The 14,391-nt window shown below is 37.7% G+C and overlaps 1 protein-coding gene across 3 annotated transcripts in view; it reads right to left on the reverse strand.

Annotated features, from left to right (window-relative positions):
* Positions 1-4,156: 4,156 nt before the first annotated feature.
* Positions 4,157-14,391, reverse strand: part of Flrt2 (fibronectin leucine rich transmembrane protein 2) — a 91,664-nt gene continuing 81,429 nt past the window's right edge. For all 3 annotated transcript variants that reach the window (XM_013112231.3, XM_005068431.4, XM_005068432.4), the window contains one exon: positions 4,157-10,867. In XM_013112231.3, coding sequence (XP_012967685.1) covers positions 8,484-10,466 — 1,983 coding nt within the window. In that variant the 5' untranslated portion in view covers positions 10,467-10,867 and the 3' untranslated portion in view covers positions 4,157-8,483. The remainder of the gene's footprint in view (positions 10,868-14,391) is intronic.

Raw genomic sequence — 14,391 nt, forward strand, 5'->3', positions numbered from 1 at the left:
TTGTAGTCTAGTATCTTCTGAATGATCCATCTCAAGGAAACATGTTGTTTACATATCTTGAGCTGACTTTCCAGAATAACCACACCTATTTGCATTCTGCATGATGGAGGTAATGGGTAAATACAAAGTAGCGTCTTCTCACTTCACTCAGTAGTGTTCAATGTTACTCCTCACCAAGAAGGAGCAAGCCTGCTATTTCTTTTTATTATTATTATTATTTTGATTTTAAATAGCTTGTTTCACATGTCAATTCCAGTTCCCTCTCCCTCCCCTCCTCCTGCATCCCCACATTCCCCCCAGTCTCCCACCCTATCTCCATTTCCTTCCACATAGGGGATATCCAGAGTCTGTCATTTCACTCAGGGCAGGGTCCAGGCACTCCACTAAGAGTCCAGGCTGAGAGAGCATCCCTCTTTGTGTTATGGATACACGATATCTGTTTGTATGCCAGGGATAAACACTGATCCACTGCCCAGGGCCCCATAGGTTGCCCAGGCCTCCTCACTGACTCTCACATTCAGGGGGTCTGGAAGCCTGCTATTTCTATATACTATTGTGAGGCAACTTACTTCCTCCAGCTCTTTCAAAACAAGAGCAATTATAAAAAATTGGACAATGTAAAATTGTCTGATTGTGATGTCAACAGTTGTGCACAATTAAATTTGATTTGGAAGGCAGTTACATAGAATTCTGTTAACTATTCTAAAGTTTAATTTTCATCATATAGGTGTGGATATAGGTGTGGTTTGTTCACCTTGTATTGAACAAACAAAAAACACAAAAGTCATTCACTTAATGTTTCTTCAGAAACAAATACTACCAACTGTTCCACAAGTTGATGAATTTGTAATATCATCATTCCCATTTACACAAAAGGAAAAGGAAAGAGATAGCTTCAAGTTCAAGTTATTGCTGTGGTTAGTAGGCTAGCTATTAGTAGGGGCAGCTTTCTAAAATGAAGCAGACTTCTATTAAGTCTGACTTTTTAATTACCTCCAACTCTATCATTATGCAGGAAGAAACTACATTGTACATTATAGTTGGAAATAAGAGGATACAATGTGACCATATGAGTGATATTTAGGTATTTTCATTTGGGTTGTGACAATGAATAACGATGATTAGTTCTGATTTTACTGCTAACATTGAAAGGAACATCTACGAATGCTTTTCAAATGTGGAAAATTGATTTTTAACTTCCAACTGTCAGAATGTTGGATGCAATGAGGACTGGTGTGCTTTGTTGACTTTTCATGGTTGTGTCATTTTATTACAAGATTATTTAAAAGATTTTCTTTCATTTGCCTTTATTACCCAGAACTGGCTCAGATTTTTGAATTTTGCCTGTAACATAAAATTCTTCAATTCATGTAAGTTGTTCACTCAGCTCTACCTTGAGGCATAACATGATTCTATAGAAAATTTCAAATCAAATATATAAGCCTCATTTTTCCCTGTAAAATATATATGAGTGTGAAGACAAAGATTTTTTTGAGGGAGGAAAATATTTTTCATTCTGTATGTAAAGAACATTTTAAGCTATTTGGGCAAAGCTACCTCACATGGTTCAGGAGGAGGCATTTTTGATTTAAAACTACTGGTACATATCAGGGCCCTGGATTTTACTTAGCAATGGATAGGCTAAAAGAATTGGTAGATGATAGACTATGTTCAAGATTTCCAGGGTGTCCAGAGTATAAGAATGAAACAACTCTATGAAGCCAGTGAGGAGGCCTAGGTAATCTATTGAGCCTTGGGCAGTAGATCAGTATTCATCCCGAGTATACACATGGACTTTGGACTCCCATCCAACAATGTGAGATGCACTCTCACCGTGAACTCTTGGGGGAGGGTCTGGGCCCTGCCCTGGATGAAATGACAGACTGTGGATGCCCCCATGGAGGACCTCACCCTCCCTGGGGAAATGAGGGGATATTGGGGGAGTTGGGGGGAGGGCACAGGAGGAGGGGAGGGAAACTGAGAGGGACCTGGAAATGACTTTTGAAGCAATCTTGTTTCTAATCTAAATTTAAACTTAAAAATAAATAATAAAAAAGAAAAAATTAACATGACAATGGCTAGAAACTCAACTCAGCGTGTAAAAGCATTTGCAGCCAAGCCTGACAAACTGAGTTTGATCCAGGGATCCAAATATCAAAAACAGAGATCTGATTTTTGGGAGAATCTTGGTCATGTCTCAAGTCCTTAAAGTTTCTGGAAGACATTTTGATGCAGCAATATTAACTTCCCTGGAATATTGTACCATAGTACCATACAGCACACAAACTCTCAGCAAATATTCAATGAATGGTAAAAATGATAAAGCGATACTAGCTGACCCTGACAATTCAAGGAGTTTAACAGAATCCAAGAATGGGTTATGTATCATTAAGGAAAGATTACCCCAGTTTGGAGGTGTATAAATTACTGAAAGTATAAGAACTACCTTTCTCTGGTAAATATCAATATGTCCATCTATATATAGAAATTAGTATTAGCAACCACTGAAAGCCTGAAATAGCTCTGACATCAAAGCTCTATAAGATTGAATATTATCTTATTTCAAAGGTCAGTCTTATGGCTAGTTAATTTCCTGGAGATTCTATGTAATCCTGCTGGAGTTTGAGTTCTGATTCCACCATCTACAGCATTTGGAGTTATGAATCAAACACTGAGTTCTTTTGAAGTTCAGTTCTAAAACCTGAAAAATGGCTGAGAATGAACCTTATATGGATATCTTAGAGACACAAATGGAAAGACAGAGAGGGAGGGAGGGAGGGAGGGAGGGAGGAAGGAAGGAAGAGAGAGCAAGAGCACACTTATCTTCATGTGTTCGTCACACTTATCAGGTATGTTTATTCAATTTCATTGTTCATTTTCTGGTTCTGAATAGAACTTTAATAGCTTGCATGTATAATTAGCAAATGCAGTTTCAATTTCTTGCTAGGAATTTGAAACTTTAATACCAACTGAGCCCCTAATTGTCAATAAGCTATCACTGCAACAATTTATGACACTATATGAAAAATGTATCTTCTCACTTCTTCACCAGTAGATATGCCTCTTTTATTATTGTGGGCATACTGTTACGATAGGTAAACACTGCAGAATACATTAAAATGTCTTAGAAAAATTGTTTAGGAAGCGATCTTTGAGTTCCTAAGCAGCAAGGTTATTCTTCTCTGAAACTAACAGAGTAAAATGTAGCGGTCCCATAAAAAGTAGGTTACATGTAAATACATCAGGTACACATTTTTTCCAGGGTCTAGAAAGTACAACTGGCTTTTCTAAGATTTCATTATATTCTTCTAAAATCTCTGAAATCACCCTAGAGCCCAGCCAGGGAATGAAGAACTTAATACATTCTATTAAATGGATGGTTCTTATTGGCTGACAGCCTAGTTACAGTAGACTCTGCAACTCATCAAAAATAAGCAATATTAGCAATTACAGTATTGTATGTAAAGAGTTCTCAATGTAATATGAATTGCCTGTTAACCCTGGTTTTCACAGTTCACTACCCAGTTGAAGTCTTACAATTAGAAATGCTGGTTAAATGAAAATTCATCATTTTATTTCCCAATTCATTCACCCCATGTCAAATACATCAGTGGTGAAATGGTGGAGTTCTAGAAAGTTCTAAAGAAAGGGGTTCTAGAAAATCCTTTAAGGCTACTCTAGAATCAAATCAGAGTTATTTGAGTAGATGCACTACCTTTAGTAGCCTTTGAAAAGTAGAGTTGAACTGTAATACTATAATAAAAGGGACAAGAATTCTCTAAGTTTACATTCAAAATCAAGTGCATATTGTGAAAGAGACAGACTTCTGTGACTGTGTAAATATTTGATACACGTGTCTGTATTTCTCAAACACAGAATGCTGTGCTTTCTGTGATACTGTATATATAAGATAATTTTCTGAAAATATTTCAGTGGGAGAAAGGTAGGAATATTAGACTACCACATTATTCTTTTACACAAAAGACCAGTGTCTTTAAAAATAGATGTTGCTTTTTGAGTAGGAGGGTATAAATACTTTACAAACTACTTCATTTCTGCCATCTTTGCTGTATGAGAAGAATTTCATGTTTTCATTTACCTTACAGCAGCAATACTGGTTATAGTCGGTTGAACTTACTCAGATAAACACAATGAGTTTTCTTTTAAAATAAGCCTTTACTGAATATATCAACAAGGTACTGTATAGTGTAGAGTGAAGTTTGAAGTTAACAAAGTGTGCAACATGGTAGGTCTCAGAGGGTGCATGACACAGAATCTTCCAGCCCCTTGCAGTCCCTTGTCAGAGAAACACACTAAACACAAACCAGAATCAAATGAACATGTTTCAAACAGTAACAGATCATCAAAGTTAACGTTCAGTAAATATTATCATATGAGGGCATACATTGGTGATGCCTCATGTTGCCATAACTGGTTACAAATCTCACATCCCACAGACACCTTTACAAACACCCCATGTATACGTATGCATGGATTTGCATGTTTTATATTAATTTAAAAATGCCTGTTGCAATGGCCTTGGTTTGTGCTCTTCTGGTGGATGTGTACCTAGAAAACCAAACACTATAACAAAACCTGGTTTGCTAAAACAGTATCATACTGTGTACAAAATGTTTTCCCCACAATCAGTGAAAAGCATCCTCATTGCCAGCAATTATTCCAATCCCATTGATGAAACTGGAGGATATAGATACAGTTTTCTATCATTACTTATTTTAACTTTAAAAAAGAAAAGAAGCTAAGTTTGACAAGATTCAGAATTGAGAGTTGTTGTTTTGTGTGTATATCATTTTCTTGTTGGGCACTCTTCTGTGTTGCTTTCCCATTCAGTGGGAAGAACAAGTTATGAACATATGTGTTATCCCTAGTTTCTAAAGCAACAACTAAAGTTCCCTTTAGATAGGTCAGAGATAAATGCTATAAACAAAGACATCAATGAAAATTAACCACTTCACTGTCAAAAGCCACAGGGGATGCTAGAGCTGAAGTTTGTTGATCCAGTGTGGCACTTGCCTCTGAAGAAAACAATGGTGCCTTGTGTTTGGAATGGAAGCTCCCCTAACATGAAGAGCTATGTTTCCTCCAGGGGAGAAGGAAGCTCTGGCTATGTGGCATGACTAAGACCATTGTGACCTCCTTTATTAAGAAACAGAGGTGCAATATTAGCGATGCCATTATTATTTTTCCCTAAAAGATCACATTATAGTTTTTGTTTTTAACCCTTGAGAGAAAATATCTAATATTGTTTCAACAACTATCTGAAAAATTAGGAAAAGCATTATTTCTCACAAGGAAAGATTTTTCTACTTATATCATAAACATGGAAACTCCCTTCTTATGTCCGCTGTGATTGTCCCAAGTGTTATATTGCCAAGTCAAGGCATGTGAGAGTGTTTACATGAAACCCAAGGTCTCCCTAGGGTAATTTTTATCTCTACAAGCAAGGAGGTAGGTATAGGTGACCACTCTGTTTAGCTACTGATAACATTTGTGTGACCAGGCTCTCCTTTTCCTTTCACAATGTTCTCTGTATAGGTACAGTTATTGTACTGACAGGCTGTGACACTGAGATCAACTTACCTTTGACTCTTAACTAATCACCTCAAAATAAATATTGATGAGGCTGAGACAGGGGCAAACACAGGGGAAATATAACTGCAGGGCAGTTTCCTGATGAAAGCTGTCAGTCAAAATGACATTCAGTAAGGATTGCTGCTCATGTGTTTTTTGTTGTTGTTGTTGTTGTTTTAAGTTTCACAAGCTAGTACAGATTATATGATTTGATTTTGACTACGATGTAGGAGTCCTTCAAGCATACTTTTACAGATTGTAGTCTGATTTTCATGGTAGATGTCTTTGCTGTGTTGCTCATAAGATCAAAATAAAGATTCCCTTTTTCCAGAAACACCTTCTACCAGGGAAATATTGAAAGCATCTTAACCATATTACATGACTCGGCCTCTAAATTACCACTTTAACTCTCAGTAGTGTTGTGGATGCCATACATTTTTGGGAACCTCTCTGCTCTTTCTCCAGGGACAAAGAAAAGACATTTCCATGGCCAAAAATTCCACTGGGAGTGAAACATACAATACAAACAGATAAAAATGATTATCTTGTTTATAACAAAATAAAAATCCTCAAAAAAATCAAAGTACCATTATATTTTTCAGCACACAGTTTTACTTATAGTGAAATGTAAATGGACAATGAAAAGGAAACATTCAGCTAATACACAGAGCTCCATGTCACTGTCCTGATTTTAGATGATGTAACTTGCTACACAGATCACCATTCCAGATGGCCTTATTCCTTCCACTGTGTGAACCTACTTTTACAGAAACCAACAGCCCAGACCCTCTAGCTAATAGACTAAAGAGGAAACCCGAGTCACTTTAGAATTAAATTAATTCATAACTATGTTCAGCTCTACTGACTGCACAGTTTCAATGCTTGTGTCTACAACATTATCACTGCAGTTATATTTTCTGCTTATTCTGAGGGATGAGGGCGATTAAAACATATAAGTCGGGGTATATTATTAAAGAAAATAAAGCTCTTGCTATAAAGAAAAGCTTGCATAGCATTTTATACCTAAACTTTTACAAGAAGACACATCACAGTTTTATTTTGCTTAGAGAGAAAGACAAAGCAAGAAAGTATGACATTTACTTCATGAGTCCCTAAAGTGATGGATGACTGTAAAGGAACACAGAATGAAATGCCTAAATGTGGCTTTGAAAAAAATTCCCCAAGGGTAAATTTCTTTACACAATGTATGTGGTCTATAGCCCTTCTACACCTAAGGGATGACAAAAATTAGGGTAAATTATGCGTGTTTTAAAATAGACTTGCTTCAAAAAATATCTAGTATCAATAATGGATATCCCACTTTCGTCTACTCTCTGGTATTGGCTGTTCTCTGCCATGGATAGAGAAACCTTGCCTTCTCTGACTTATTCATTTTCAATGGTAGTCTTTTAGCATAAGATTATCACCCTATAATTAGCAAAATAGAGGAACATCCACAATCTAAAAATGAACAAATAGAATTTTGAATGTGGGAAAGAATCAAAGTTAATTCAAAATGGAAACATAGTATTGCTTTTTAACAATGTGCATTGTTTGGCCAGTTTTGGTGTCTTCACAGAATCATTGGCAATGAATGGTAATATGGATTTATTATACAGAAATGCACAGGGATATTTTGTGCAACCAGTATTTTTGTTCATAATTTTCCTTGAAATACCAAGCAGAGAGGGAAATACAGGTGACATATACAACATAATCACAAAAAATATATGAAAGATGATTGGAAGACAAGAATTTGAGAGGGGGTATAGGTATTAATTCAAGCTATTTCAACATGATACAAAGTCAGCTGACACAGTGTAAGAGAATCACTTATTTGTTTTTCTAAGTGGTATTGGTAATTTTTAAATAAACACATTATTGTAAAATATTCCAAACACTGTTCTTTGTTGGTCTAAACACCATGTTGATATAGCCTCAGTGAATCTACCCAAATAGTTTTCATTATCAAAAATAATTCCATTCAATATAATTCTTCCCATTATTTTTATTAGCCTCTTCTAAAAAATTATTCTAGAATATAACTCTGTTGGATAGGATTCAACCTGACATGTGATTTGAATAGTGACAGTTTTGAGGGAAATTTTCTTGCTAAGATTGATCATATTGGTCCCTGAAGATGACTAGAATCAGACTCAGGTTTCCAACTCTGTTATCACACAAGGCCAGGGAAGCATGAAGAGTGATGTTGAAGTTCACAGTCAGAAAGCCAACCCTGGGGTTTTAAGGACATTTCAGATCTCTCAGTTTCTTTCATTTGGTCAAGTAGGCCTAACTTATCTCATGGGAACTAGCTTCCTTGTGATGTTCTATTTCTTGCACTGGGTCAAATTGGAATAACTACCTCTATTATTATATTATGGATTTTTCAAACAGTGTTTCTTCCAGGTCAGGAGGTATAGAAAACATAGAAATAATTAGGCCATTCTCTCTTTACTCAAACAATCCGTCTTACCCTGATGAGCCCATCTGAATCTATCCTTTCATATGACTATCAGCTCTAGAGAAGGGATTTATTCTGACAGCTTCAACAGCAAAGTGGTTAATATGCATCTTAAGTATGAATCACTCATTCTTCTGCCTTGGCATTGGGTTCTCATTGTACAACCCAGTACAGTACTTCAGCAACATTTTTTTAATTTTAAAAAGCAAAGAGTTACAAAACTGTTTGTAATTAACTTGAAATAGAAAAGATAGCACTTTTTTTTAAATCCCATTATATAGTACACCGTATAAATTACAGAGTATGCAAATGCACAAATGCATCTGGGTAACATTTATCAAATGTAATTTGCGTGTCTCTATGTGCACACACATGTGTGTTCTTGAGAGCTTGGTTGTCCACCTGTCTAACGTGGGACCTCTGGCTGTTACGTGTGGCAGTGCTCCAGATCTGGCACACTGCTGTTGCAGTATCGCATGTTGTTGGGGATGTGGCAGTCTGTGTAATTAATGCCCCCATTTGGGGTGTAAATGGGCTGCAGTCTGAAATCTCCTTTAAGAAGCTGATCGTTATTTAAGGAGACGATCTGAAAACTGGTTTCCGTCATCTCCAGGATGGAGTTGTCTTTTTTGGTGCCTGCCTCGCAATAGTCATCTTTCCGTCGACCCCTGTTGTATTTCCATTTCTGGGAGGTGTATCGTCCCTTTTTGTGCATGTGCCAGCAAAAAACGCTGAGCAAAACCACGAGCACAAAAATCACCGCACCCCCAATTAACCCTGCGAGCAGGAAAGGGGAGCCTATGCTGTGGGAAGTTGTTTGCTCATGGCTGGAAGCAGTGTTGCTGCCATTGTTCAAATAAGAGGCATGGGTAGTGGCCTCAGAACAGATGGTATCTTCCACAGTGCGGTAGTTGAATGCATCCAGTGGCACTAAACAAATCCGATAGGTGGATCTGGGCTCTAAATTAACCAAACTCAGGTGCTGCTTCTCACCACTGACAATTCGTTCTTGAACAATGCCCCCTACGAGACTGTGGCCCATTTTCACCCATGTCAGTTTGTATGCCATCACAGTAAAGAGAGACAGCCAGCCGACTTGAATCGAAGTATCATTAACAAAATGGATGGAAAGTTGGATCCTCTCAGAAATAGGCGGGGTCACTCTTTCTCTGCCATCCCAGTCAGGGATGGTGGGAAGTTTTGATGGGGTAGGAGCTGGAGGCACAGAGCCTCTGCTGGGGCTTGGAACAGAAAGAGTAGGAGACTGAGTTGTTGGAGAAAGTGTACTTGGAGCTGGCGTGAAGACAGGTAGGCCAGGAGTTGTGGTGGGACAAGATAAAAGATTCATATTCAGCTCCCTGACAGCCATGCCCCTGACTTGCTCAGGACCTTGGCACATGAAACCCCGCACATTGAGAGAAGACGGGATATATTTGAGCCATTCTGTAACCCACTTAATACTGCAGTCACAAAACCAAGGATTATTCCGAGCAGTGAGCTGTTTCAGGTTGGAGAGATGATCGAAGACCCCTTGAGTTAACATTCGTAGCTGATTGTTGGAGATATCTAGCCGTTCCAGCTTACGGAGGTTGGAAAAGGCTGTCAGTGGGATGTGGTTTATCTGGTTATCTTGCAAGTAGAGTCTGACCAGATGCGTACCTGGGAGGTCAGGAGGTGGGTGGGAGAGCGAGTTCCGGACTATGGAAAATTCCTTGAGCTTGGTGAGATGGCTGAAGGTGCCCTCAGCAATGCCCTTGTTGGTCAGGAGATTCCCATCCACAATCAGACGCTCCAAGCTAGTGAGGTTCTGAAAGGCCATGTCTGATATGACTGCAATTCGGTTTTCGTCCACTCTCAGCTCTTGCAAGTCTACAGGAAGTCCAACAGGCACGCTGCTCAGGTGATTCTTTGATAAAAACAACAGTTTGAGGCTGATGGCCTCTCGGAAAGCTCCGTCCTCCACCCCCACTGTAGATATGGAGTTGTCGTCTAGGTGTAGTTCTTCCAGCTTCAGGAGCTGGGCGAGAGCAGCGCGAGAGATGGTCTGAATGTTGTTTTCCTGCAGATGGAGGACCCTGACGTTCTTGGGCAGGTTCATGGGGAATTCATCCAGTTGGTTGCCATAAAGGTAGACCGTGTGCACTGACTGTACATTGTGCAGCTCTGCAGGAAATCCAGCATTATTAATTTGGTTGTTGTGGAGGTAGAGTACGGTTACGCCCTCCGGGATCCCAAGAGGCACTGAGGTCAAGCTTCGCTCATTACAGTAGACAAAGTTCCTGTCACAACGGCATACACTAGGGCAGGCCAGGAGTTTTGACACTTGTGAGTATAGCCCCAGGGAAATGATAAGCCAAATTTTTAGGAAAAAAGCCCTGTGGCTGGGCCACTTTGTAGTCTGCAGGCCCATTGCTGAAGGACAGAAATAAAATGCAATGTGATGGAGGGGAGGGTGAAAATTAAAACAAAAGCAACAGCAAACAATAGCAAAAACAAAAAGCAAAAGCAAAATGACCAGACCAGGTTCTGTCAAAGTGCAGAACTTCTGTTGGAAGAAATGACCTGAAGGCAGATGGTAAAACAATCTTTCCGATGTCTTTAGTCTGTTCTGCCTATGTTGCCCTCATGTAGTGGTCCTCCATGTGTAAAACAATTCAACAGGGAGAATTTTCCACACAAGCAAAGAGTAATGCCAAGTGATAAGTACTGCCAACAGAAGTCCAGCCAGGAAGGACAATCTTGCTTCTTCTATAGTATGTCAGGCCAGCATAGAAGAACCTAGGGATTCCTTGGTTAAGCAGAGTCTTCAATCTGTTGTAGAAAAGAAGACATGAGTCAGTTAAGTGTAATAATGGTATAAGTATTACTACAACTAACTTCTGGAGCAAAACTGTGACTTGGACTAAATACTGGGAGTCAGGTTGGTGGCATTTTAAATAATAATAGTTAAGTTTGAAAGATTTTTGAGAAATAAATGATTGCAGTATGAAATCTTTAAAAGGAGATGACACTACCACAGTTTATTATCAAAAATCCTAGGCAAATTTTAAACCTCAATCAATACATTATTTCTTAAATATATATTAGCATGCTCTCATAGGCAAGTGCAACTGATATCTTGTTGAATTATTGGTGTCTTGTTAGTGAAGATTCGTTGAAAGCACTATTATTTCAAGATGGAAGATAGAGAAGTTTAAGAGAAACGACACGCAGCTCTATGGAATTTTCAACTGTAAAAATGTAAAATGGAAACTAAACCATTTGAAACGCATCCCTATTAAGAAATTCTCCCCAAAATGTGTTGCATTCCTAAACATAGTTACCATGCAATATTTTAGATATTGTAAGCAAGTTGAAAAATTTTAAGTTTCCACCTCTTGCAAAATATACATTTAAATTCTGGTACAAAATCTTGTTTGTGCTTAATGGGGAATGCTAGAGAATGAACTATAAAGAAAGGGGGAAATGAAATAAGAGAATAAGGGCATCCTGAGACAAGTATTTACTTACCTTCCCCCCTTTTTTGCTGTGAAAACACAAACACACACACACACACACACACACACACACACACACACCAAAAGTGGAACAATCATCTACGTTTGTGCTACTTGAGAGTACATTATGACTATGAAGACCAGTATCATTAAATACACCATATATTTTTCTTCTGACACCAAGATGAAACAAAACAACTATGAAGGCAATGATTTCTCTTTTATATTCCTCTTCCCTTTTTCTTCCTGTGGAATAACTTAAACTCATTACCAAAGAGACTGACAAATAACAATATAAGACATGTATCCACCTATTCCCTCCATTGGACTGTCTAGGTATAACTCAATTACATCATTGTGATTATCCTAAGAGTTGTCAACCTCAAATTGGGAAAAAATTTATTTCAACAGGACCATCTTCCAATGAGAGCACTTTCTTGCCTTTACAGGATGACTTTTTAGCAAATTTTGAAAAGACAGAAGCTACAATTAAGATAGTCAAGGCAATTCAAGGATAGCACTCATGCCTTCTTTTTCCACACTGTGTTCCATCTGCCTTTAGATGGAGAGGGAGAGAAGTTAATTGAAAGGTGCCAGATTTGATTTCCCTACAAAATAAGTTAACATGACAGGACAGGGCTGGCTGCAAGTCCCGCAATTCACACCAATGGAGAGATTGGAACAACTTGTATCCACAGCACAGAGGATGTGTTTGAAACTGCTCCTTTAGCTATCTTTAGGCTTACAATTTGAAAATAAAAAAGGAGTACTGTAAATGTTTTCTAAGTAGTACAGATAGTATACATTTGTTCTGCAATTAAAGGATAAAAAATCAAAAAAGCTTTGTAACACCATATATAAGTGTGTGTGTGTGTATGTGTGTGTGTATGCGTGTGTGTGTGTGTGTGTGTGTTTGTGCCATACTTAGCTAAACTTACAAACACATGAGTTGTTGGTAGGAACACAAAATTTCAAGATATGGATGTACATTTGAGCAAAAGTCTTAGGAGAAAACTGCAAATTGTCTTGAATTTTCCATATAATCAGCTTTTACAACCTAAGTTAATTCACAGTTTCAATCTAAAGTCATGTATTTTTCCATGTTCCTGACGCAGAAAAAAATGCATATATATCATTTGCTGAAATCAACAAATACAGACATTGGAAGCAATCTTCTAAAATGAATAACTATCACAAATGTTGAATACAACATTTACAGATATTGGTTGATAAATAGAGGTATTTGTTGTACTGTTTGTTGCCTGGGTCATTTGAGATCAGTTGAACCCAGTGACATAATTTCTTGTAAAACTCTGTTAAAGTTGTTATATAAAGTATCTTGTTCCTTCCACGAAATACTTGTTGTACTGTTCAATAAAGACAGAGCAAAGCCCTTTCCTCGGGACAGACACAAATAACCACATAGTCACACAGCAAATAGACATGTAAGGACAGACTCAGATACAGACCCAGAGACAAATTCACAAGACAGCCTTCAGGCAGGCACAGATTCAGATTCATATAACAGGCTGGACAGACAGACAGAAAGATGGACCAACGGACGTGATAGATAGACAGACAGAAGACATAGACAGGGAGCATGAAGTAAAACGTTCAAATCGGGACTGATTCATGGTTGAATATCTCTAAGGGGAAGTACTTTTATTTCCTTCCTTAATGCAACATCTATGCATTATTGGTAACTCACAGTTAATTGCTAATGTGCTTAGTTCATTCATAAGCTGGCATGTGAATTTTGGCCTAGGGCATTTAGATGTTTAGTGAGAGGAAAGATTATGCAAGCACGTAATTAGCAAACTATATCAAAAGTTGTGACGTTATAAATCACAGAGATCTGGCCCTATGTAATGGTCTTTAAAACTAAATCCAGGCATATAAAAAAGGAACAAAAACATTCTAGAGATAAGATGGATCTGAAACACAGAAGTGTCAAAGCAAGAGTCCATCTAGAAGTTTGTGCTATGAACACAGACTGCCTGCAACTTAAATCAAGAAATAAACCCCAGCCCAAGCCAGAGGACTAAAGTATCTACTGCAGAACACTTTCTGCAAATATTTATTGTCCTTTTAGAATACAATAAAACATTTAAAAATCATTATATACTCCATTTACAAGTCGGTAATAGAAACAATTTTTTTAAGATGAATGCAAAATATAGAGAACAAACTTTTTATTTTTCCATACTCATATGAATACTATCATCCCAGGAAACCAGATTAGGAAGAATGGCTATACAGAACTTTTTGGGCAAAAAAAGAAAGTTGCACCAAAAGCTAGATTGTAAAAAAAAAAAAAAAAAAAAAACGCTGTTCAGAGACAATGAGAACATGTTCCATACAATCTTTTGAAGGTGATAGTGACAATAGCAGTTATTATAGGCTACTGTAAGTTAATTTAACTCCTTTCACAGGAACTAAGACTCAAAACATAAAAATCATGCAAAAGCTGTCTGCACATTTCTACCATAGTTCAGCCTAAGAAGTGAGTCTTTTTAATTAATTCCAGAAGACTGAATAGCAGAGAATGCTTAATAAACCCAGACAATAAAAATCACAGAACAGAAAATAAGACTCATCAATAAGCACTGCCAATCATATCACATAATTATACCAGGATAAACCTAATAAAATCTTCATGGTTCCAGAGCTAGCCTCACTCTCTGTGAAAGGACTGTGAAAGGCCAACACTTGAGTATCATGAGATACCTACAAGAAAGTAGGTCTGATCTTGAAATTTTCAGAAAAATGCATGGAACTAGGAAAAAATCATCCTGAAACAGAAAGACAAACATGGTGTGTACTCACTCATAAGTGGAT

The sequence above is a fragment of the Mesocricetus auratus genome, unplaced genomic scaffold (genome assembly GCF_017639785.1).
Source record: "Mesocricetus auratus isolate SY011 unplaced genomic scaffold, BCM_Maur_2.0 Super-Scaffold_15014, whole genome shotgun sequence".
NCBI lineage: Eukaryota > Metazoa > Chordata > Mammalia > Rodentia > Cricetidae > Mesocricetus > Mesocricetus auratus.